The sequence below is a fragment of the Archocentrus centrarchus genome, chromosome 11 (assembly GCF_007364275.1).
Source record: "Archocentrus centrarchus isolate MPI-CPG fArcCen1 chromosome 11, fArcCen1, whole genome shotgun sequence".
NCBI classification, from domain to species: domain Eukaryota; kingdom Metazoa; phylum Chordata; class Actinopteri; order Cichliformes; family Cichlidae; genus Archocentrus; species Archocentrus centrarchus.
This window is the reverse complement of record NC_044356.1, coordinates 31841882-31868275: the sequence shown is the minus strand read 5'-3', so window position 1 is coordinate 31868275 and position 26394 is coordinate 31841882. Positions and strand designations below refer to the sequence as shown.

Here is a 26394-nt window from a genome sequence, read left to right as displayed (position 1 = left end):
AAACTCAAATTTTGCTGGTTAGCAAAGTGTTTTTGTAAGAAGAAAGCACAGCACAAACTTGCCAGTAGTAAATGGCCTACTCAGTTACAGTCATACTTTCAGGCATTAAACATGGACAAAATGCATTAGTGGTCCCACTTTACTTTACTGTATGCAGCACCAAACCCTGTCCTAGAGAATCACTCTGACATTGCCACAAAACCAGTCGTGTATCAAAGCTAACACAGTTTGAAAATAATGAGAAAGCATTCAGTCCCGTTGCTACACCTTCAAAACTCCTTTCCCATTACCTACACCTTGACCCCCCAGCTCACCTTTGCTGCTATGAAATGATGGGCTCCATTGACCAACAGTTCTTGGTCACCTGAGAGGAGACAAACACACTCAATTAACGTCCTAGAATAAAATGCACAATTTCAATCAATACCTGTTTTATAAAATCAGAGAAAGAGCAAAGAGGGAGTTATTGTTTTGTGTCCTTGCATTTGACTTTGAATTTATGTTCAGTGTGAAATTATTCTAACTGTACTGTTTCAGTAAATTATTTATGTGTGCGCTTAGTTGTATGGTTTGATATTATGGTAATGAAAACTCACATTGATGAATCTGGTCTTCAGTATATTAAATGCCCTGAGCTGACTCGCTGCTGGTCCTAATCACCAGGAATTTTGTTTATATAGTTTTTAAACAATGATTAAGATAGTTAATGTATCTTACCAGCCTACTGTTCCAGCCTACACATATAAAAGCAGCTTGAAAAATATAAAGAAGATATAAAAGGATTAAAGAACAAATGTTAGCAAATATTCTGACTGAGTACTGTTTTGGCTGTTCAGCTAAAATGTGTTTTTTTGTGTGTGTTTTATGTATTTGTCTATATGCTCATATGAATATAATTATTATATATAATATATATCTTATATAATATTATATATATTATATAATATAATTTTGTTACTGGATATCGATGATAAATCCAATAAAAACGTACGCTGTCCTTTATGAGAGACTGACTTACTGGATTCTACCGCCTCCATGTGGCTGTGATGGCACAAAATAGGAGTTTCCATGCTGAAGCCCAGGAGGAGTTCACTCAATCTGTCCACTGTGGAGACACACACACACACACACACACATTTCTTTTTCTATTGACTTTACAACTTCTCTCAAAAACTCATCTGTAAAAAATCCAGAGACTTCACTTCAGGATTGTTTATTTGTGCACCTCTTGCTTTGTCTGCATCCCTCCTGTTTGCAGATGTGCATTTATCATAGATCTCATCAGCTGTGCTACTGTGTCAAAGCTGAGACTATTCAACTTCTTTTCCATTGTGGGGAAGAAGAAACTGCTTGTACAAAAAGTCATTTGTACAAAAGGGACGCATGGTGAGTGAGCTTGGTACGGCCAAAATAAGCTGTTCCTCTATGGCATGTACCCAGTTCATACATTCTGGCACTCTCTAAATCACTATGTAGAGTAAAATGCAATGCTGTGATTTTTCATTAGCTTAGAGAAAGAAGAGTAGAAAATTCCTCATGAGCACGCATCCATTCATCCATCCATCCATCCATTTTCTTCTACTTATCTGGGGCCGGGTCACAGGGGAAGCAGCCTAAGCAGAGAAGCCCAGACCTCCCTCTCCCCAGCCAACCTCCACTAGTTCATCCAGGGGGACCTCAAGGCGTTCCCAGGCCTATAATCTCTCCGGTGTGTCCTGGGTCTGCCCCGGGGCCTCCTCCCGGTAGGACATGCCCAGAACAACTCACCGGGGAGGCTCCCAGGAGGTATCATAGTAAGATGCCCGCCCTCTGGAGCACCAGTTTGAAATTTTTATGGGCTTCCACTCTGTGACAGAATTGCTTGGAAAAAGCAATAGCTACTTCAGGGCCAGATTTATTTACTTTTAATAACTAATTTTAACCTTTCAACTCTATCAAAGAACCCTGAACCTGATTATAATACATCATCTGGTTCAAGCTTGTGCATTCGTCACGGTGTTACCAAGCTGAGATTCTTCAGCTTTTTTAAAGACATTACAAAGTTTTCCCACCCACTGATTTTACTTGGGCCAGCTGCCTAGGATGTATTAAGAGCCACACAGTGACATTTGGCAAATTTATGAAAACAAATACACAAATAAATCTGTGGTACACACTGGACCACACTCAAAGGCCAGTTTCCCCATTATTTATCTCATCAGTTTTTGTGCGTAACTTGCAAAACTGTGTTTACAGTTATCTTCTTCACTGTAAATCATGCACTGATTGTTTCCTTTTTTTTTTTTACTTTCTTTGTTGCTCTTCTTTTGGCTTCTCCCTGTAGGGGTCACCACAGCTGAGTACTTGTCTCCGTCTCACCCTGTCCTTAGCATCTCCTATCTGTATATCCTCCATGAATCTTCACTGTGGTCTCTTTCTCCTGCCAGGCAACTCTATATTCAGCATCCCTGGTACAATATATCCACGATCCTTCCTCCGTGTGCGTCCTAACCATCTCCAAATCATCTCCCTTGCTTCTCTAAATTTGTCTCCAAACTGCTCAACCTGAGATATCCCTCTGATTTCTATTCTTGTTCATCCTGGTCACTTACAATGAAAATCTTTGCATCATCAACTCTGCCGCCTCCACCTCCACCTCTGCCTCCTGTCTTTTTGTCGGTGTCTTTTTGTCAGTGCATTCATTCCTAAACCATACATCATGGCAGGTCTCACTACAGTCCTCCCAACCTTCCCTTTCACTCTTCCTGCTATCCTTCTATCACAAATAACTCCTGGCACTTGCCTCCACCCACTTCACCCTGCCTGCACTCTCTTCTTCACCTCTTTTGTGTACTGTTTATTGCTTTGGATGGCTGACCTCAGGTATTTAACACTGTGCAAAAGCTGCAGTCAATCTAAAATCTACCCAAATAATAAGCCATGGTTTACTAACGCAGTTAAATCCACATTTCAAAGAAAGAGAGCTGCAACAGGCAACCACCACAGAGGTGAAAGGAGAAATCTTAAAGGTCTATAAATCAGCTTTAAAGAAAATAGAAAATATAGAAGAAAAATTGTAGGCCTCTAGAATGCAAAGACTGGCAATCGTGGCACTTTGGAGGTTTTAAATTCAGACAGAGAATTTGTCAATGCTCTAAACTGCTCTTATAATTGCTTTTATATGTGATTTTAGCAAGGACATTCAGGAACTGAGCCACACATTAAGGTACAGTCAGCATTTTATGATTAACAAAATGAGGTCGTAAAGTAAATACGAGTCATGGACCAGACATTTTTAATGAAACTCTCTGAAAAACTTGTGTGGGCAGAGATGTTGCAGAACACTGAGCAGATGTTGGATGCCCTACAGTTCGCACATACACACTCTTCCTAACTTGCTCTTTAAACACTTGGAAGGAGAGGGCTGTCAGGCCAGACTCCGATTTCTCGATTCTTTCTTTCAACCACATTTTTTAATCCACAGCCTTTTAGATCACTTTGGGTTCATCAATAATCCTCCTGGCTGGATTCTGAACTTCCTGTCAGGACACAGCAAGTTAGAGTAAACTCTATCTGACCAACTCATATCATCCACTGGTTCACCAAAAGAGTGCGTCCAGTCTCCCTTACTGTTTATTCTGCACACAAACATGTGTCGGAGCATGGTAGAACCAGTTTAAAGTATGCATATGACACAGTCGCTGTCAGCCTTTTGTATGGCATCCACCTCCAGTGCCCCTGGCCTTGCTTCCCTTCCACCTCATCTCCTCCACACACAATGTGCCTTCCTTCTCCTCATTATCTCAGCCAGATTGTTTATTTTACTCACACAGAATATACTGTTATTAGCTAAATATTTTAACACTTATAAGTAAAATTAAGTGAAGTTCTGTACAGTGAAGTACCTTGTTAAGTCCAGTTCGAGTTGTAATCAAGTTGTATAGATTATCCACTTTCAAATTAGAAAATGCAAATATTAAACATGGAGATTTACCCTCAGACGTGGCATCCAGTAGAAGTTTTTCTGCACGAGGAGCTTGAGGTGTGTCTGCCCTGAACAAGTAACGAGTGACGGGAGGCTGCAGGCCCTCCTGACCGCTTGTCACCTCTGCCAGTTCACAGAATAAAGTCACTCTTTCCTGCAGGAGCTCCAGCATTTCCTGGTCCTTGTGGTGGAGGTCAGCTGTTGGTGATGGGTGACAATCAGTCATCAATCTAACACAGATGTAAAAATAAAAAAATCAAATCCTGCCTATGCAGAAGTCTCCCATGTATGCTTCCACGTGAAAAACAGAGAGATTTTTGTCTTTAAAGTGTCGATCCTCCACTCTCCACTTGACAAAAATTGATTTTTTTTATAACTGCATTATTTTAAACTCATTTAAGTTTAATATCTATTCAATTCAATTTTCAGTTCAATTCTATTAATTTAGTACAAGTTCAAAAACACAGTTAACTCAAGGCTCTTTATACTTCATGATAAAATGCTGCAATATTTTGAGGGATAACTCTGGTGATCCTGAATGAGGAAGCATGTGGTCTTTGCAGGAAGAACTCCCCTTAACAAGAAGAGACCTCTGGTACAACCAGGCTCAGGGCAGGAACATCGTGTACTGCAACTGACTTGGGATCACGTTTTGTGGAGCTGTGATTGTGGAGAAGAAATGTTCAGCGCAACAGAATTTAATTAAACTCTGGATTTAACATGAAGCCAGTGAAGAGAAATTAGTTTGGGAGAATTAGGATCTCTCTCTCTCTAATCCATAATAGTACTCTCACTGCAGCATTTTAGAGAGGAAACATGCATAATGTGGAAAGCATAGTTAGTCATAGAATTCCACGACTAACTTTGTGTGTCAGGAAAACTAAATTACATTAAGAAACTGGAATCGATCACATGGTATTTTGCTGTAAAATTCTGGGATCAAAGATTTGGAATTGTGCACTGAGGTCCTGTAGGATAAACACAAAAATGAGTCCATAGACTGAAGTCCTGAGAAAATCAGTATCCTTCACGAGTGCTGTGAGAAAATCCTGACTGAAACTCTATAAATAAACCATTCCCCACAAATGATCATGTGGCTGATTTACAATGACTCATGATACTTTCTGGAATAAGACGAAGGCTGGAACTCTGAAACACCTGGATTCAGTAGAGACTTTCTAAGTACCTGTTTATTTACAGCTATCTTACGTAGCCTGTTACTCTGACCATAATTGCTTTGTTCCCACTGATTTTACTGATTACTGGCATTCTGAATTTGTGCTCAGTTGTTTTCTTGTAGAAAAGTATTTACTGTGGGGTAATAATGCCACGCTTGATAGCACTGGTGTAGCGCTCCCCGTAAATAGAAATATTAATAGGGGTAGGGCTTTTGGGTTCTTATGCTATATTCACTATGTTTTAACCCTGATTAAGTCAGTGTCAATTTAAGCCTTGGATTTAGGTTACACAGTACCAATAAAACATTTCGAAACACACTTTTTAAAACTCACCTTTAAGGGTTTCTGTCTCTCCAAGAGTTTTAATCAAAAAACCTGTAAACACACTTTTCAGATGAAATGGTTTCTATTTATCTATAAGCTATAAACAAACTCACGGCACTCAAGTTTTAAGAAACAATATGAACAGATTTACTTAAAACTATTAGTTTTGATCAAAAGATAGAAAAAACAAATACAATTACATTAAACGGTCTTCAACATTTAACTGACTCGAACCCCTTTGTATAAAGTCACAACCAATATCATATGTGGGCCCACATACACACACACACACACCTAAAGCCGGCAAACTCAAAATTACTTAAAACCAAATAAAACGTTGCAGGCCTGGTTCGTGGCTAGTGTACGTGGAGGCCCAAAACACAATGGCCGTTTCACTCGTTAATGAGCCAAAATAAATGGGTGGTACCTTAGTATTTTGGATGCTGGTCTGTAATCCAACAGTCAGGTAATTGCTCTGAAGCAGATCCTTCTCACCTCACCGGCACAGCAGAGTCCACCGTCTCCTCGCTCACCTCGCTTCCAGAACAGGTACAGATGAGGCTCTGTCAATCCTCGAGCAGGGTATTTATTCCGTTCCCGGGCTGAAAACAGTCTTTCCCCTCTCGCACAGTTCAACTGGGTTAGTCCAACTATACGCAAACAGTCTGTACACTTGTAGTGTGCTGACTCAATGCTATCAAGCTCGTTAGCTTAGCCATAGCACACGCGCTAACGCTCGGGCTAACATTAGCATACGGGCCACAGTCATACACAGTCTTTGACAGAAGAATTGGCCATCCCTCTCGTCCTCGCAACAGGAAGAACTTGTGCTCTAACGACAGATTGTCGAGCAGACAGTCCCACAAGAAACACAAGAATCCCCGCTTCTGTGTACTTAGCCTTAAAACTCGCTTCTGTCCTGTTTCGACACACTCGTTCTTAGCTCCTCTCCTTCTCTCTCCCTCTCTTACTCTTGACACTCCCTCTGCCCTCTCTTACTCACGCATTAACCCCATAAATGCTGGTTCAAACAGTTCTTTGTTACACTTCACATTTTTAAATGATAACCAAACAAACAAATTACAGTATTAAATGTATTTAAACCTTTCATTACATAAATAACAGTTTTTAACTGAAACATTTATATATTAACTGGATTTGAACAATCGCTTTTAAACTAAACCAAACACATTTTCTAACCGGGTTACACCCTCCCCCATCTAAATGGTTTTGATGTCCTCATCAAACAAAATGTACTCAACTTTTAAAATAAGCTCGAGGTAAAGGGTGCATTAGCTACATTCAATTAGCTCTGGCCAATCTTAATGATAACACCTCTATGCACAATGGTGATCGGCTTGTCTTTTGACATACCAGGCTCATCATAAGTTAATCTGATGACTGGTTTCACTGTTCTTTTTGGACGAGCTACAGGTTTGCTAACCATTTCTGGGCTAGAAATTTGAGCTTCACTGTGGCAAGGGTTATCAGACTCTGGGTCTCTTTCTTCCTCAGGAACTGAATCTTGATCGCCATCTTCATCCATGCTGTGGGTTTCCTCCTCCCAGCTGTCATCCTGGATGGGGTCTGATGGTCTCGCAGTTTCTCTTTCCTTTTGCAGGATTTCTTTCAGGAGAGTACTGTAATGTTTCTCAGGACCATAATACTCCACATCTGAAGAGGAATCTTCACTCTCCTGCAACTTTTGAAGAATTTCCTGAGCTTCAGGCGAGGCTTTCTTTGATTTCCTGTGTGTCTTAGGTCTTGTCGTTGTTTGGACATGGGAAACGTCCTCAGTCTCTCCCATCGGCATTCTCACCCGTTGTCCAATCGGCAAGAGATGATCACGATGTAGGGTCTTGACTGGTCCTCCTCCATCTTCAGGTTTCACTTTATACACTGGTAGGTTGGGCATCTTCCCCATCACTACATATGGTATAGGACTCCATCGACTCTCCAGCTTATGTTTCCCCTTCAATCCTAAATTTCTCAGCAACACACGGTCACCGATATCCAGTGTCTGGAATCCCACTCTTTTATCACACAGCCTTTTGTTCCTTTCATGTGTCTTATAGGCAGCTTCAGAGGCAAGCTTGTAAGCACTCTGCAAGTCATCTTTCAACTTAGCCACGTAGCGTGAATGGCCACCCTCAGCTTTGCCATCGGGAGAGGTTCCAAAGCACAAGTCTACAGGAAGTCTTGCTTCTCTGCCGAACATTAAAAAATAGGGCGAGTAGCCTGTGGCATCACACTTGGTACTATTGTAAGCGTGAACCAAGTACCCAATGTGTTTGCTCCACTGCCGTTTCTTCTCAGAGCCCAGGGTTCCCAGCATGGATAGAAGAGTTCTGTTGAATCTCTCGGGCTGCGGGTCTCCCTGAGGGTGATACGGTGTGGTCCGTGATTTCCGAATTCCCATCATGTTCAAGAGCTCTTTGATTAACTGACTCTCAAAATCTCTTCCCTGATCGGAATGTATTCTTGCTGGTAGGCCATAATGTATGAAGTATTTGTCCACTAGGATCTTCGCCACTGTCTGTGCTTTTTGATTCCTACTTGGAAAAGCTTGAGCATAGCGTGTAAAGTGGTCAGTCACTACTAATACATTGCTTATGCCTGCGGAATCTGGTTCCAAGGACAGGAAGTCAATGCATACCAGGTCCATTGGTCCACTGCTCGTGATATGATGTAATGGTGCTGCTCGATGACTTGGGGTCTTTCGAGTGATGCACTCTCCGCAGTTCTTTATGTACTGTTCAACATCATGTGCTAGTTTAGGCCAGAAAAACCTGGTCCTCAGCAGGTCTGTAGTTCTGTCTATACCAAGGTGTCCAAGATCATCATGAGTGGCCTTCAGCACAACTCCTCTGAACTCCCTTGGTAAAACGAGTTGAGTGAGTTCTTCTCCAGAAGATCGTTTACTTAATCGGTGGAGTAACCCATCTTTCATCATCAGTTTCCCCATCTCTTTTTTGAAAAAAGACCGTTCTGGACTGGAGTCATTCTCCTTAGACCATTTGCCACCTTTTACTGCTTGGATGACAGATCTCATGACTTCATCCTCTTCCTGAGCTTTTATCAGCTCCTGCTTTGACATTTGTCCTAGTGATTGCAACTCCAGGTGCATTGGGAAAGCGTATATGTCTGGAACACAATCAGGAGAGGCTCCCAACTGGTCCACATATCTTGTCGGATTGCTGGTAGTCCCATGGATGCAGATTCGTTTGCAGATGGACTTCACACCAGTCTGAGGTATGGTCTCCCAATCCTCAGCACTCTCATCAGGCATGTTCCTTGAGAGCAGATCTGCATCTATGTTGTGTCTGCCTGGTCGGTACTGTACCTCAAAGTCATAGGTGGATAAGGCAGAGAGCCATCTGTGCCCTACCGCACTGAGCTTTGCTGTTGAGAGTATGTACGTGAGGGGGTTGTTGTCTGTACGTACCGTGAACTTGGCCCCATACAAATAATCATGGAATTTATCCACGACAGCCCACTTAAGGGACAGAAACTCCAACTGGTGAATGGGGTAGTTCTTCTCTGATGACGTAAGCTTCCTACTGGCGAAAGCCACAGGCCTCAGACCCTCTCTGTGCTCCTGATAGAGAACTGCTCCAAGCCCTTTTAAGCTGGCATCTACATGCAAGATGTACGGCTTGTTGGGATCTGCAAAAGCCAAGACCGGTGCATGAGTGAGGCAGAAAATAATCTTGTGGAATGCCTCTGTGCAAGACTGATCCCACCTGTCGCCAAATGGCTCAGACGTCTTAAGGTAAGTCTTGGTATGAGCTTTGTCTTGCTTCTTGCCCATCTGGGTTGGGGCATAGCCTTTGGTTAGGTCTGACAACGGCCTGACGATGGCTGCGTAGTTGGCTATGAATCGTCGGTAATAGCCACAGAACCCTAAGAAAGATTGGAGAGCTTTCAGGTGAGTAGGCTGTGGCCAGTTTGTAACTGCTTCTATTTTGGCTGGGTCAGGCGATACACCATCAGCCGATACAATGTGTCCAAGGTATTTTACCTTTGGCTGGCAGAACTGGCATTTGTCGACTGAGATCTTCAGTCCAACTTCTGCCAGACGATCCAGAACTTTCAGGAGTCTCTCCTCATGCTCTTCCAACGTTCTGCCAAATACAATCAGGTCATCAAGGTAGACGAGGACCTCAAGCAGATTCATGTCACCCACCGCCTTCTCCATCAAACGTTGGAAGGTGGCTGGGGCTCCGGTTATCCCTTGTGGCATCCGCTCAAACTGGAAGAACCCCAGTGGGCAGATGAATGCCGTCTTTTCCTTGTCTTCCTCAGCCATTGCTATTTGGTAATAGCCACTCCTTAGATCAAGTACAGAGAACCATTTGCTCCCGTTCATTGAGTCCAGCACATCATCTATGCAAGGTGTTGTGTACTGATCGGGGATGGTTCGGCTGTTCAACAACCGGTAGTCGATACACATCCGTATGGCTCCATTCTTTTTGCGAACAATCACGATCGGAGATGCATAAGGGCTACGGGACTCTTTTATGATGCCAGCACGCAGCAGTTCTCGGAGGTGCTTTCTCACATCTTCTATGTCAGCTGGAGCTAGGCGACGTGAGCGCTCCCTGAACGGCCGTGGATCTGACATCCGGATCGTGTGCTCTACTCCCTTTGCTAGTCCAACATCAAGCTCATTTAGAGAGAACACCTGGGACCTTGTCGATAACTTTTGCCGGAGTCTCTCCTTCCACTCCTCCGACACAGGTGAGTCTCCGAAGTTGATCAGATCAGCGTCAAACTCTGTGGCAGCTGACTTGGAAGGAGTGAGAGAAGTGACTTCATCTGTCAGATACATATGTCCAATGACGGTTCCCACGGGTAGGACGGTCTCAGTCAAGGACTCATTCCGAACCCAGATCCTAAAATGGTTAATGTTCACTTCCTCGCTAGGCACTACCATAGGCTGAAGTAGTACACCGCCTGGGAGTGGCGCTTCAGGAGAGGCGTCAACCATCAGGATTTCATGGTCGATGTGGTGCTTGTACTCGACTTTGCAGACTGCTCTGCAGTCTCCACCAGGGGGCAGAGTCAGTGGGCCAGGGCCTTGCCATGTCACACAGCCAACATCATCCTCCACTTCAAGGGCTGTCGCCATACCAGGAAGTATTAGCTCTGTGTCTTTACAAGATGCTTGTATGCCCAATGTCTGGGTGATGTCAATGCCATTGTCCCTGCATTGCTGCACAAGACGTCTGATGTGACTGGCATTGGTCCCCACAATAACAGGAGTCTGATCTGCAGTTCGAGGCTGGGGGCAAATAAGAGCAAGAACTGTAACAGTCTGGTCGGCTCCAGAAATTTTTGCTGGATATTCGAAATCAACCACCACATACCCACGGTAAGGATAGCTGAGTGTTGATTCACTTAGCCCCCACAGGGCTAGACCAGATACTGGGTGAATTGGGACATCAGACAGGTGAGTTTGATACCAAGACTCAAAGATGATGGTGACTTGAGAGCCACTATCTAGCAAGGCATCACAGGAATTTCCATTTACTTTTACAGGCACTATACTGGGTGGGCCAATCAGACCTTCAGGAATGTCCACCTGCTGTAGTGTGGTAACAGCACTTTTCTTTGCCCCACAGTTAACTTCACTAATGGGGATGTCGCCTTTCCCTTTTGTCACCTTTAAAGCGTGGATTAGCTTTTTGATGACCTTGGCCTGATTTTCAGGGTTTCGACACTTTGTAGCAAAATGTCCATTTTCTCCACAGCGATAGCAGAAATTATCCTCTGACCTTTTCGACTGTGTTTTCTGAGCATGTGTAGCAGGTCCAGAAATCTCCATGGCTGAAACTAAAGCAGGATGTTCTGACTTCTTGTTGTTAGCTTTCTGTTTCAATCGTCTCACTTGTTTTTTTAAGGCATTCAGCTCCGCATTGGGCCTGTTCTCTGGACCAAAAGATGTACTTACAGGTGTAGCCTCTGTGTACTCATCTCTGACGTGAACTGGTTTGGTTGCTACTGATGCAAACATTGACTTAAGTTCTTTGATTTCAGCCTTTAATTTCTGAATCTCAGTTTGCTTTGTGTCCACTTCAAGATTAGCCTGTACTTGGTGTACTGAGGTGCTGAGCTTCTTTCTGGATGCTTCGTACTCCTCTTCAGTGCGAATCTCAGTCAGAAGCTGCAGAAAGTTTGGTGGTGCTTTTTTCCTTTCTCTCAATCGCAGCTGGATCAGCATTAAGTCTGAGGCAATAGCACCCCTTAGCAGTTGCTCAAGTCGTGCTTTATCCATGTCGCTAGCAGGGAGGCCTCCTTTTTGAATCACCTTAGCTAGTAGCCGCTCTAAACGTTTGAGGAAATCTGATAATTTCTCTCCTTGTTGCTGTTGCATCAATCGGAAGGCAAAATAGAGATCATCCCCAGACTCCGCACTTCCAAACGCACTTTCAAGGGCATCCAAACACTCTTTTGGGGTGGCATCGGGGTTGGCATGCCGCACTGCTTTTATGATTTCTAGCGCGGGCCCTTTTAGGCTTCCCATCAGCCTGCGTCTTTTCTCCCTGTCAGAGCACTCGGACTCCTCCACCATAATCCATGCTTGCTCTAGCCAATGGTCAAACGGTTCCTCACCTGGCGGGGTTGGCAGAGCTCCTGAGAACATGCGTAGTCGGCAATAGCTCCCACCATCAGCTGGTTTTGTGGTCTTCTCCAACAAATCACCAACAACACGAAGGATAGATTCAGTGGAGCTTGTGGGCGGGGATGCACTAGGGCATAAGGATTTTAGGTCCTCCATTGTTTTTCCTTCAGCCTGCAGCAAGCCCTTTAGTTTACTATTAAACGTATCAGCAGCTGCCTCCACTTCTCTTATGATGATAATAGGCCATGCCTCTCCACCATCACTAGGGACCACTTCAGGAGGAACACTCCCTTCCTTAATAGTCTCTCTACTCTCGCACAAGACCATCCGACAATTTAGTCTAGCACAAAAGTTCCTCCCACGGACACGCACCCGTCCAAGTGACTTGATAGTTTGAAGGGTTTCTTCAATGACACTGATCTCCACTTCTTCTGGGACGAAGGTCATCAGCGCATGAGTCTCATCGACACCCTCACCACGGCACCAGCTCTTTAGCTCTGACACTAATTCAGTTTTATCCATTTTATAAATATCTGTAAGTGAGCTTTGCAATTTAGCTTAGACTTAGTTTAGCTGAGAAATCCAAGACTCATCCCAGCGGTGCCTCCATTTTATGTAGCGCTCCCCGTAAATAGAAATATTAATAGGGGTAGGGCTTTTGGGTTCTTATGCTATATTCACTATGTTTTAACCCTGATTAAGTCAGTGTCAATTTAAGCCTTGGATTTAGGTTACACAGTACCAATAAAACATTTCGAAACACACTTTTTAAAACTCACCTTTAAGGGTTTCTGTCTCTCCAAGAGTTTTAATCAAAAAACCTGTAAACACACTTTTCAGATGAAATGGTTTCTATTTATCTATAAGCTATAAACAAACTCACGGCACTCAAGATTTAAGAAACAATATGAACAGATTTACTTAAAACTATTAGTTTTGATCAAAAGATAGAAAAAACAAATACAATTACATTAAACGGTCTTCAACATTTAACTGACTCGAACCCCTTTGTATAAAGTCACAACCAATATCATATGTGGGCCCACATACACACACACACACACCTAAAGCCGGCAAACTCAAAATTACTTAAAACCAAATAAAACGTTGCAGGCCTGGTTCGTGGCTAGTGTACGTGGAGGCCCAAAACACAATGGCCGTTTCACTCGTTAATGAGCCAAAATAAATGGGTGGTACCTTAGTATTTTGGTTGCTGGTCTGTAATCCAACAGTCAGGTAATTGCTCTGAAGCAGATCCTTCTCACCTCACCGGCACAGCAGAGTCCACCGTCTCCTCGCTCACCTCGCTTCCAGAACAGGTACAGATGAGGCTCTGTCAATCCTCGAGCAGGGTATTTATTCCGTTCCCGGGCTGAAAACAGTCTTTCCCCTCTCGCACAGTTCAACTGGGTTAGTCCAACTATACGCAAACAGTCTGTACACTTGTAGTGTGCTGACTCACTGCTATCAAGCTCGTTAGCTTAGCCATAGCACACGCGCTAACGCTCGGGCTAACATTAGCATACGGGCCACAGTCATACACAGTCTTTGACAGAAGAATTGGCCATCCCTCTCGTCCTCGCAACAGGAAGAACTTGTGCTCTAACGACAGATTGTCGAGCAGACAGTCCCACAAGAAACACAAGAATCCCCGCTTCTGTGTACTTAGCCTTAAAACTCGCTTCTGTCCTGTTTCGACACACTCGTTCTTAGCTCCTCTCCTTCTCTCTCCCTCTCTTACTCTTGACACTCCCTCTGCCCTCTCTTACTCACGCATTAACCCCATAAATGCTGGTTCAAACAGTTCTTTGTTACACTTCACATTTTTAAAAGATAACCAAACAAACAAATTACAGTATTAAATGTATTTAAACCTTTCATTACATAAATAACAGTTTTTAACTGAAACATTTATATATTAACTGGATTTGAACAATCGCTTTTAAACTAAACCAAACACATTTTCTAACCGGGTTACACCGGGATGTCAGAAGAGGCAAATAATTCATGAAGTTACCACAGATGTGCAACCTGAGTAAACTGCACATAATACCAGTGTGGCATCATTACTGATGCTGCTGCTGCTGTTTGATAAAGTCAAAGAAAGGAATTTTAAATTCAAGTGTAAAACAGAAAAGCATATTTCAGGATTTGTATCTAAGTATGCTGTCTGAAAGCGCATGGTTTGATATCAATGTGGAATTTTGTTCTGGTGGGTTTGACCCAGTTGAACCCCTGGAAACTTTCAAATAACCATTTAAAATGTGAAAGAAGAGCTTGTTATTCATCCTTTTTGGCAGAGCACAGGTAGGCAGTTCTACCCTCAAGCTGTCCACTAAAGTAAAGAAGACTTCTAAAATGTAGGTACTTCACTTGTATTGATTTTGAGAATGTTGCCTTTTCCTGATTCCCAGCTATTTTAAATGTGGATGTAATTCAGTTAATCATTTTCTCCTGACCTTTGAGTCGCCTCAGATGAGCCTTGTGTTCAGACTCTATAATGGGGAACTCCTCTCTTGATGGACACCTGAACACACAAAATCCAGACCACACAAATCGTGTTATGTTTGGTACTTGTTAATCAATAAATTAGTAGGCAAATTTACCACAACAATGCTACAGATGGAAACTTGTGTTTTATTACAACTAGGGTCTCATTTTTGACCCAAGGTTTATAATGTTATCTATATAATTAAATTTTCTTTATATTTTCCACACTGTAGAAATGAGACCCAAGTTGCAATAAACCCCACTTTCTTCCAACATATAGATTAAAAAGTGATGGAAAGCTTTTGTATGTGTTGTATGTGCATTTACTCACTTGCTGACAGTGTGCTGGATGTGGCGTATCCAGAAGTTCTTGTCTTCCTTGGAGGCAGCGTAAAACTCATACATCTCAGGAGGGGAGGAGTCACTAATGAGAAACATGCCTCGTTCATGATTGGCTATATCCCTCACTATTAGGTTCTGAAGGGACAGTACTGGAGGCTTGTCCTAAACCATGCACAGTAGATGTATTTTGGAGAAATAATGAGAGAAAGACAAAATGGTGAGAGAAAAACTTACATGTTTTTTTTTTTTCCATTGTTCCTCTTTTATATTTTTTTAAATAAACAATTTAGCCAATCATTTCTCTCCCGTGGTTTACCCTGCACTGACATATGGTACGGAGAGTTTAATGGTTAACTAAAGCAGGGCATCTACAGCTATTTGGCTACCAGTTAGCCCCATCAGTGTGTTTTCTCTTTTTCTTGCTTCCTTCTTTGTCATCTGCTTCATCCCTGTCTTTACATTATGTAAAGTAAATGCCAGCAGAGCTAAAAAATAATAATCAAATAAATAAACATTTCCACTCATCTACTGAAAAAATAATAAATTACTGGAATTAGTTTGCTTTCATTAATGTGTGGTTGAGTACATTTTCTTACCATAGATGAAAAGATGTACCTCTGGTCTTTCTCCTGCAGAAACACTAGGATGTCAGACATCAGCAAGACCTGCATGTCTACACAAACACACACATACGGACAGAATTAATGAAAGAACATTCTGGGTTTGAATCCACCACCGTACCCGGGTGATTCTAAATTGGCTGTGGGTGTGAATGTTTGTCTGATGATCCTGGAAACCTGCCCACAGCGTACACCCTCTCACCCCCACTTTTACACCTACGCCTGAGGCCTGTTTAAAATCCATTTGGAGTGTGGGAGATAACCCGAATCTGTAGGAAAAACAAGCAAACTCCATACAGAAAGGCTTCACCACCCCAGCAGGTTCAAACCAAGAACCTCCAAACCAACAATAAGTAATTAAATTAAATGTGAAAAACACAGAACGGTAACAGGGAGTTTAGGTTGAAGCTTTAGACTCAGATAGCCTTTCTCCAAGAGACATCTGAATGATCAAGAAGAAAATGGGTTGGCCAGATTTTATTCTCATCACACTTAACAAATAAGAGAAGTGTGAGAATTCTTCAGCATAAATTCTCCCATTTTCTGCCCCTTTTAGAGACACTGTAGACAGACTTGTCCTGGATAACGGGGTGCTACATGGTGGAGATATTTTATAAGTGCAAATGACAGCAGAACCACCATTAAAGCAATGTTAGAATTTATCTGGAATGGTAGAAAACATAAGGTTAAAACAGCAATATTACAGATTCCAAAAGAGCGAGGTGGGTGATGCTTATTAAATACAGAATACAGTGCCAGTGGCGGCTCCAGAAATATTTTTCTGCAGGTGCTAAGGGGGGGGCAAAGCATTTTACTGAGGGTGCTATGAAGGATCATTTGTTCTTTCAGTTCTCAATACACACAGACACAAGCTATTTTGGGGGTGCTACAGGGGTGCTATGACTTTTCCAGGGGGAGCTATAGCACCCCCTAGGGCCCCCCCCGGCCCCGCCACTGCTGTATTCTGGGTGAATGAATGTTCAGACTCCCTTCTATGTATGTATATTTTGTATAGCCTGTTGTTTTAAATGTGCTATAGAAATAAACTGTGACTTGACTTGATGCCACCGATATGGACCAAAATCTCTGAGGAATCTTTCAAGCACCTTGTGCCCAGTTCTGAAAGGGGTTCCAACCGGGTAGTGAGTTTATGTCAACAATATTAACTTATCTCAACTTATCTTAGCCAACAGTCATCATCCGCCTATTATGTTCATTTTATTAAATATTAAATATTGTGTACCTTTAAGCCGTGATCCTGGAGTTTTCCATAAAAGAGTCCCTTCATGGACAAGTCTCCTTCGGAGCAACTCTCCAGCCTTAAATATTCCCCCATCTCTTACTATGGCCTCAGCCCGTGGGTCAAGCTTGGCATGGATTTCTTGAAGCCGCTGTATTTTCTCCAGATCTTCCATCTGCCAACAGGAATTTTATCTTACATTTTCAGGGTGTAATAATTATTCACTAATGTAGGTATTTATTATCCATGAACCAACAAACTAATTTGATTCCACTGAAATGGAATTTACCTTGACACACTGCAAACAGCTTTCTTTCTTTCTTTCTTTCTTTCTTTCTTTCTTTCTTTCTTTCTTTCTTTCTTTCTTTCTTTCTTTCTTTCTTTCTTTCTTTCTTTCTTTCTTTCTTTCTTTCTTTCTTTCTTTCTTTCTTTCTTGAATCCGATATCATGGACATTTTTGGGCTCATACACCCATGAAAATCATGAATGCTATGAAAATAATACTGAATTGGCAGCATACACAGTATAAACTACTACACTAATCCAGCATAAAATTATGACCATCTGCCCAATATTGTGTTGATCCCCCTTTTGTTCCCAAAACAGTCCTGATCCGTGGAGGCATGAACTCCACTGAAGTTGCCCTGAAGTTGTACTGTGGTATCTGCACCATGGTGTTAACAGCAGATCCTTTAAGTCTTATAAGTTGTGAGGTGGGGCCTCCATGGATCAGACATGTTTGCCCAGCACATCCCACAGATGCACAGATGATTGAGCTTTGGTGAATTTGGAGGCCAAGTCAACACCTCAAATTCTTTCTGTGCTCCTCAAAACATTCCTGAACCATTTTGTCTTTGTGGCAGAGCGCATTATCCTGCTGAAAGAGGCCACAGACATCAGGGAATACTGTTTCCATGAAAGGATGTACATGATCTGCAACAATGCTTTGGTAGGTACTATGTGTCAAAGTAACAGTCACGTAGATGGCAGGACTCAAGGGTTCCCGGCAGAACATTGCCCAAAGCATCACTGTCAGCTTGTTTTCTTCCCATAGTGGATCCTGGTGCCAGGTGTGCCCCAGTTTAGTGACACATGCACCTGGCCATCCATGTGCTGTCAAATAAAATGTGATTCATCAGACCAGGCCACCTTCTGCAATTGCTCCGTGATCCAAGTTTGAGGCCATTGTTGACGCAGTGGACAGTGGTCTGTATGGGCAGCCTGACTGGTCTGCAGCTGTGCAGCCCCATACACAATAAACTGCGATGCACTGTGTATTCTGACACCATTCTATTAGAACCAGCATCAACTTTTTTAGTAATCTGAGCTACAGTAGCTTGTCTGTCAGATCAGACCACATGGGTCAGCCTTCACTCTCCACATGCATCAGTGAGCCTTAACCACTCATGAGCCTGTCGCAGGTTCACCACTGCTCCTTCCTTGGACCATTTTTGATAGATACTGACCACTGCAGACTGGGAACACCCCACAACAGCTGCAGTTTCGGAGATGCTGTGACCCAGTCGTCTAGCCATCACAGTTCTCTGTGACTCACTTAAAACCTCACATTTGCCCATTTTTCCTGCTTCTAACACATCAACTTAAAGCACAAAATGTTCATTTTCTCTGTAATATATCCCACCCACTAAAAGGTGCCGTGATGAAGAGATAATCTCTGTTATCCACTCCACCTCTCAGTGGTCATAATGTTATGCTTCATCAGTGTATAACCATGATACAGTATGCTAATGAGCAATGGCAACAGTGGGTCACAAAAATGACAGCATTGCAAAAAACTAACTAATATCAAGATGATAAGAGAGCAACCAAACTTTTACTGACTGTGTCATTAAATTGTTTCACTGTTAACCTGCTCAACAATAAAAACATTTATTTGAATATTCAGACAGCAGCAACAGTAAACAGTGATGACAGTGATGGTAGTAAGAGAAGTAACCGAAGGTTTAAACTTGAACAGATCACAGTTTGGGGAAGAAGATAGACCACATGATCTCACTGCAGGCAGCGAGATCATGTGGTAGATGAAGAACAGAAGTAAGTTTGAGAAATCAACAAAAATGTCATTTGAAGTCATTTTTAAAAGAACTCGACACACGTGGAAGATTAGTCACCGAAAACCCAGCTGTCAGACTGAGCAGTGAAACTGTCACTTGACCTACAAATGCTAAAACTGTTCTGCTGAGTTCTGTTGAGCATAAGAGATGCAAGTTGTTCACGTTTCAGCTGCGGTAGGAGAGCTGGGAACAACTCAAATGTGCGCACCCCGGTGCACAGTTTAAACTGCGAGAAAAATTCTGAGATCCAAAGAAGTAATGAGACTGTCATGTTTCACCCTGAGAGTGTAAGAGATATAAAAAGGAATGGGTAAGTTGAAGAGAATGAATTGCACACAGTAGTATTTCAGTACCTGTTGGTCTATTGAACTAAGAAGTTCTCTGACCATCAAGAGAGCCTGGGCCAGAGAGGAGGCTTCTTCTTCATCATCTAGATAGATAGGAAAGAGTATATTTGAGGCTGTACAAGAATCTAAGCTACCAATCATAATGTAGACATTATTATTAAGCATCATTTAGGTAATTGCAGACAGACCTTTAAAGAGAACCTTTTGTATATCTTACTCTAAAAGAAACAGACAAAAAATTAGCCTCTAATTTTAGCCTATCAGTTGATCGGTATCCTTACTACACTGTGGTGCAGAAACAAAATAAAGTAAGAGCTTTTCTGTGTAGAAAAAACAAAACTGGTTTCCTTACGGTGCAAAGATGTGAAAATAAAAAAAAAGATCCTGTGAGTTTAAGGCTGCAGTCATTTTCCTGTGGTCCATATTTTCTCTAAAGGGTCTAATTTGTTGTGTGGAAGTAGAAATGTAGCTATCAGCTGAATGTGAAAAGTAGCATTTATTTTGTTTTTCGGTGAGAACGTGGATGTGTAAAAAGACGCATGACTGGGATGAGTTACCGGTTGTGTTGTCCAGGATGCGCTGAATAAGTACAGGATACTTGAACATCCGTTGAGTCACCAATAAGATGCACTCCTGAACACCATGGCAACGTAGCAAGGATCCTCGACTCACCTGCTGCTCAGAGACAGCGAGAAGTGAAGGAGGCTCTCGTTACTTCTTCATTGTTTAAAAGGGACAGGTGACAACATTACAGTTAACTGGAAAATCTGAAGAAAACAAAGTAAAATTTGTGGCTTTTCTGCAAGGAGTCGTGGCTCCTGATAGTCCTTTATGCCACTTTTATTACTTGTACTGTTAGTACTAATATGACTTATAATTGTCACAATCCTCTAATTTTACGTTTTACTTTAATGGATTACACAGCAGTGGGGAATAAGTTTTATTACAGTAGAAGTTTTTCTGAAAGTGCTGTAACTAAGTTTAAGGATCTAATTCCTTCATTATTATGCTCTTCAGTGCCAACACAGTGCAGAGCAGCTACCTAAACTCTGCTCCCAGTGAGTTAAATTATTTCGTCAATAGTTTTAGATCCTCACTGCGTATGACTTTGGATACTGTGGCTCCTCTGAAAAGGAAAGCCTCATTTCAGAAGTGCCTGACTCCGTGGTATAATTCATAAACGCGCAGCTTAAAGCAGATAACCCGTAAGCTGGAGAAGGAATGGTGTCTCACTAAATTAGAAATTGATAATTTAGCCTGGAAAAAGAGTTTGTTGCTCTATAAAAAAGCCCTCCGTAAAGCTAGGACATCTTACTATTCATCATTAATTGAAGAAAATAAGAACAACCCCAGGTTTGTTTTCAGCACTGTAGCCAGGCTGACAAAGAGTCAGAGCTCTGTAGAGCCGAGTATTCCTTTCAATTTAACTAGCAGTGACTTCATGGATTTCTTTACAAATAAAATTTTAGACATTAGAGAAAAAAAATTATTCATAACCATCTCAAAGATTATTCTTCATGTTCGGCTGCTTTCAGCACTGCTGGTATTTGTTTAGACTCTTTGGCTCCAGTTGATCTTTCAGAGTTAACTTCAATAGTTACTTCCTCCAAACCAGCAACATGTTTGTTAGATCCCATTCCTACTAGACTGTTCAAAGAAGTCTTTCCAATTATTGATGCTTCAATCTTAAAAATGATCAATCAGTCTTTATTAGTTGGCTATGTACCACAGACCTTCAAGGTAGCTGTAATTAAACCTCTACTTAAAAAGCCATCACTTGACCCAGCTGTCTTAGCTAATTATGGGCCAATCTCCAACCTTCCTTTTCTCTCAAAGATTCTTGAAAGAGTAGTTGTAAAACAGCTAACTGATCATCTGCAGAGGAACGGTTTATTTGAAGAGTTTCAGTCAGGTTTCAGAATTCATCACAGTACAGAAACAGCATTAGTGAAGGTTACAAATGATCTTCTTAGAGCCTCTGACAGTGGACTCATCTCTGTTCTTGTCCTGTTGGACCTCAGTGCAGCTTTGATACTGTTGACCATAACATTTTATTACAGAGATTAGAGCTTGCTATAGGTATTAAAGGTACTGCACTGCCGTGGTTTGAATCATATTTATCTCATAGACTCCAATTTGTTCATGTAAATGGGGAGTCTTCTTCACACACTAAGGTTAATTATGGAGTTCCACAGGGTTCTGTGCTAGGACCAATTTTATTTACATTATACATGCTTCCCTTAGGCAGTATTATTAGAAAGCATTGTATCAGTTTTCATTGTTATGCAGATGATACTCAGCTTTACCTATCAATGAAGCCAGATGACACACATCAATTAGTTAAACTGCAGGAATGTCTTAAAGATATTAAGGCCTGGATGACCTCTAATTTCCTGCTTCTAAATTCAGATAAAACTGAAATTCTTGTTCTCGGCCCCACAAATCTTAGAAACATGGTGTCTAACCAGATACTTATTCTGGATGGCATTACTTTGGCCTCCAGTAACACTGTGAGAAATTTTGGAGTCATTTTTGACCAGGATATGTCCTTCAATGCACATATTAAACAAATATGTAGGACCGCTTTTTTGCATTTGTGCAATATTTCTAAAATTAGAAACATCCTTTCTCAGAGTGATGCTGAGAAGCTAATTCATGCATTTATTACTTCTAGGGTGGACTATTGTAATTCATTATTATCAGGCTGTCCTAAAAGCTCCCTGAAAAGCCTTCAGCTGATCCAAAATGCTGCAGCTAGAGTACTGACAGGGACTAGAAAGAGAGAGCATATTTCTCCCATATTGGCTTCTCTTCATTGGCTCCCTGTTAAATACAGAATAGAATTTAAAATTCTTCTCCTCACCTACAAGGTCTTGAATAATCAGGCCCCATCTTATCTCCTTATAGACCTTATAGTCCCATATCACCCTAACAGGGCACTTCGCTGTCAGACTGCTGGCTTACTTGTGGTTCCTAGGATACTTAAGAGTAGAATGGGAGGCAGAGCCTTCAGCTTTCAGGCCCCTCTTCTGTGGAACCAGCTTCCAGCTTGGATTCGGGAGACAGACACCCTCTCTATTTTTAAGATTAGGCTTAAAACTTTCCTTTATGATAAAGCTTATAGTTAGGGCTGGATCAGGTGACCCTGAACCATCCCTTAGTTATGCTGCTATAGGCCTAGACTGCTGGGGGGTTCCCATAATGCACTGTTTCTTCTCATTTACCTTATTTACTTTGTTTATACTCCACTCTGCATTTAATCATTAATTGTTATTAATCTCTGGCTCTCTTCCACAGCATGTCTTTCTCTCCCCTCAGCCCAACCGGTCACAGCAGATGACCCCCCCTCCCTGAGCCTGGTTCTGCTGGAGGTTTCTTCCTGTTAAAGGGAGTTTTTACTTCACACTGTCACCAAGTGCTGCTCATAGGGGGTCGTTTTGACTGTTGGGTTTTCTCTGTATTATTGTAGGGTCTTTACCCACAATACAAAGCAACTTGAGGCGACTGTTGTGATTTGGCGCTATATAAATAAAATTGAACTGAATTGAATTGAATTACGTGTCCACCAGAAGTCTGCCCCTCAACTCCACATACAGTGATCATACAGTTATTATAACTGATGACTTGTGTTTCATCTGATCCATAAAGGCTGTGACCAGACTCCTGATGGCTGTCTCTGCTGTGCCCCACACTGACAGAAGGAGATACTCCAACCTGTGTAAGCTAAGGATGTTTTTTGTCTCACCATCATCTGCTTTTTTATTGAAGTTCTATTAGTAAAACTAAAGGGTTTTTATTTTTCAGATTTGTAATGCAACAGGTGTGTGCTTTTTAAATGTGTTGTGAATTTGTCTTGTGTCTCTTTTACCCGTATGAAGAACTGGAACTTCTTGTCTCGAGCCAGCAGCTCCTTGTATAACTTGACAGCCTTCAAGTGGCGGCTGCAGAACTCAGCATAGGCCTTCTGCATGTCATCTGCACACTGGCCGGAGAACTGGCAAAAGAAGGCACAAATAAGTTGTTTTTATTACCCAAATATAAAGGTTGTGTCCATGAAAAAAAAGGCAAAACCAGATAGAGGCAAAGTAGCAGAATCATCACACAAAAATGTGCACCAACCTGCTCTACTAGTATATCTCCCAGCTGATGAATGGTGTAATTGCGGTTAGATCCAGGCTGCATGCTGTCCCTGCGCCGCAGGAGAAGTTGAGCCAGAAAATGGGAATGTATTTTGATCAGCTGGTCCAGGCACGGAAACATAGTGTGCACGGTGCTGGGCTCCAGCTGAAGCTCCTCCAGCATTCCCTGTCGAAACACCCTTTCCATGATCTGCAGGGTCCGCATGTGGTGCAGCTCTGTTTGAATCAGCTCTGACACACAAACATATAACACAGGTCTGAGATGCATATGCTTTTTTTTTTCTGAATTAAAACAATCACATATGCTGACATACTGAGTTTTCTTCAGGCAATAAATTGTATAAAGAAGAAAAATATCTATAAACTAACAACTGTTAAAAAATATCATGTTTTTGTCACCATAGATGACATCCTGCCTCTTGATGACATTTTTGCGGTGTGTCTGCAGGTAACTGCTGTCCACAGCCATACTCCACGAGTCAGCCTTAAACTCCTGGCCCTCAAGCTCGAGCTCCTCCAGTACAGACGTATAGTACATGTCTCCTAAAGAGGAAAAGAAGACAGACAGATTACTGGCAAGCTACTCTTAAATCCTGGTAATATGTGTTCATTTGCCACTAAATTACAGTAAGAGAATTCACCTTATTAATAACACTGAAAGAAGTCATTTTGCATGCATGAAGTGTTTTTCCTTTTGATGCTGTTTCTTTCCCATTTTTCTTAGTCCTGCCTGCTGCACCTTTCCAACTATCCTACAAGTGTTACTTGCCTCAGTTAACACTGTGTTTCAGTTAGTCACATTATGCACCCCAAGTCACAGTTTTTAGGTTGCCTGCAGATTTGGGTGGAGACCCCTCTTTCACCCGTCCTCCCATTCAAGCCTACTTTCTCTGTGAACAGTCACGAGGAGTTAAAGCTGTCATCTTAAAGCAAATGTGACTATAAGAAACACTTTAAGTTGCATGCACACTCTCTCCAGCCACTTTGTTAGGTACACCTGTTCAACTGCTTGGTTATGCACATATCTAATTAGAAAATGGTCCAAAAAAAAAAAGAAAACATCCAGGCAGCAGTAGTTCTCTGAGTGGAAATGCCCAGAGGTCAGAGAGTGCTTCGAGCTGATAGTAAGGCAGCAGTAACTCAAATAACCACTTGGTACAACCAAGGTATGCAGAAGAGCATCTCTGAACATACAACACGTCAAACCTTGAAGCCGGTGGGATACAACAGCAGACGGTGGGGGCAAAGAACAGGAATCTGAGGCTACAATTTACAGAAGCTCACCAAAATCGGAGAAGACTGGAAAAACATTGGCTGGTTTGATCTCAGTTTCTGATGTGGCATTCAGATGGTGGGGTCAGAACTTGTAAACAACATGAAAGCATGCATCCATCCTGCCTTGTGTCAACAGTTCAGGCTGGTAGTGGTGTAATGGTGTGTAGGATATTTTCTTGGCCCACTTTGGACCTTTCAGTAGGAAATGAGCATTGTTTAAATGCCACAGTCTACTGAGTGCTGCTGCCGGTCTTGTCCGTCCCTTTATGGCCACAGTGTAGCCATATTCTGACACTGTTTTCCAGCAGGAAAAAAAGGCACAAAGCTCAAATCATCTCTGGTTTCTTCACAGTCGCCAGATCTCAATCCAAAAGAGCATCTTTGGGATTTGGTGGAGCAGGAGCTTCACAGCACGGACGTGCAGCCGACAAATCTGCAGCAACTGCGTGATGCTGTCGTGTCATATCACACACACCAAAATCACTGAGGAAATGTTTCCGGATCATATGCCGCATATAATTAAGAAGGCAAAGGGGTCCAGCCATGCACCAGCGAGGTCTACGTAACAAAGTGACAGGTGAGTGTGTATTTCAGTGCCAACATTTCCTTTTTCGGTTAAAGCTTTTTTTGTTTTGATTTGTTTTGTTTTGGTTTTTTTTTGGTGGGGGGGGGGGGGGGGGGGGGCAGATAGTATTTGCAGCACAAATATGAACTGTCTATACTCTACACTTAAAAAATGAATAAATACGTTTTTGTTTCATTTATCACCCATCACTCTTGATGGTGATTTGTCACTTTAGCCATTATTGCTGATCTTCATGAACTTTCAGTCTTTCTGGCTTGTTTTCTACTGTGGCTTCAGTGCATCATGATATTGTTGGAACAATCACCAGTTTGGTTACTTCAGTATCGGGCCTGCAGTCCTGTGAGTATAACATGCATGTATAATTATCAACTTACTTACTGACTGAGACGATATGTAGCTATCTCAGCTTTTTTTTGTTATTGTTATTATGAGGTGTTTGGATGTCTGTGATACCATCATCATTGAGTGACTCCATTGACATGGTTCTGTTTCTGAAGCTGAGGGAGTCTGTAGACTGGGAGAGAATCCTGCGCAGCCCCAGGGGAGCGTCGTCATTCAGGGACCTACAACACGCACATGCATGCAGGTATTACATATAAATATTATGCATAAAATAAATGTAATGGTGAACATTTTCTTCTTTTCAGTGTTTCAAGTTTCTTTGCAATGCAGTTATTTTTGTGTGGAAAGCAGTGTTGCTGCGAGACTGGCCGGTTAGTGCCATAACCATCTGACTCAGAGGGTCAGCTCTTTGGTTTAAATGGGACGTGGACTCAGGGATTATGGTGGATAGATTATACACAGTCCATGTAAGCAAGTGATTACATTTAAACAACCTATAATAATACATTTGCACTATATGTATTATTATATATAGTGTATTATAATAATACATTTTCAGTGAGTGCAACAAAAGTATTAACATTTTTGCTTTATCGTGCTTTGTCTGTCGGTCCCAGTCTGTCGATGCTGGTTCTGTGTCTCAGTCATCAGTGATGCTGACCTGACAGCTGAACAGTCACAGCTCTTATAACGCAGCACTAGTTAGTGAGACTAATCAGGCGGAAAGCAATATTGCAGTGTTGTGTGTACTCATGGTTGCAGTTGCAGTTTCAGAGCTTCATTACCTTTACTGTGGTTGTGAATATGCACTGTGTTTTCTAATAATAATAACTTTCTGTCCTGCCTT

General features: G+C 42.0%; 1 protein-coding gene across 1 annotated transcript in view; it reads right to left on the bottom strand.

The window, feature by feature from the left end:
• The window catches only part of arhgef2a (Rho guanine nucleotide exchange factor (GEF) 2a), a 38856-nt gene that overhangs the window by 5672 nt on the left and 6790 nt on the right, over nucleotides 1-26394 (bottom strand). Inside the window, exons 6-18 of the mRNA XM_030740824.1 lie at nucleotides 25659-25768; nucleotides 23744-23887; nucleotides 23325-23575; nucleotides 23074-23199; nucleotides 19763-19880; nucleotides 19212-19288; nucleotides 16787-16958; nucleotides 15520-15596; nucleotides 14913-15085; nucleotides 14551-14618; nucleotides 3974-4162; nucleotides 1019-1105; nucleotides 315-364 (exon numbers count right to left, since the gene is read on the bottom strand). Coding sequence (XP_030596684.1) covers nucleotides 315-364; nucleotides 1019-1105; nucleotides 3974-4162; nucleotides 14551-14618; nucleotides 14913-15085; nucleotides 15520-15596; nucleotides 16787-16958; nucleotides 19212-19288; nucleotides 19763-19880; nucleotides 23074-23199; nucleotides 23325-23575; nucleotides 23744-23887; nucleotides 25659-25768 — 1642 coding nt within the window. The remainder of the gene's footprint in view (nucleotides 1-314; nucleotides 365-1018; nucleotides 1106-3973; nucleotides 4163-14550; nucleotides 14619-14912; nucleotides 15086-15519; nucleotides 15597-16786; nucleotides 16959-19211; nucleotides 19289-19762; nucleotides 19881-23073; nucleotides 23200-23324; nucleotides 23576-23743; nucleotides 23888-25658; nucleotides 25769-26394) is intronic.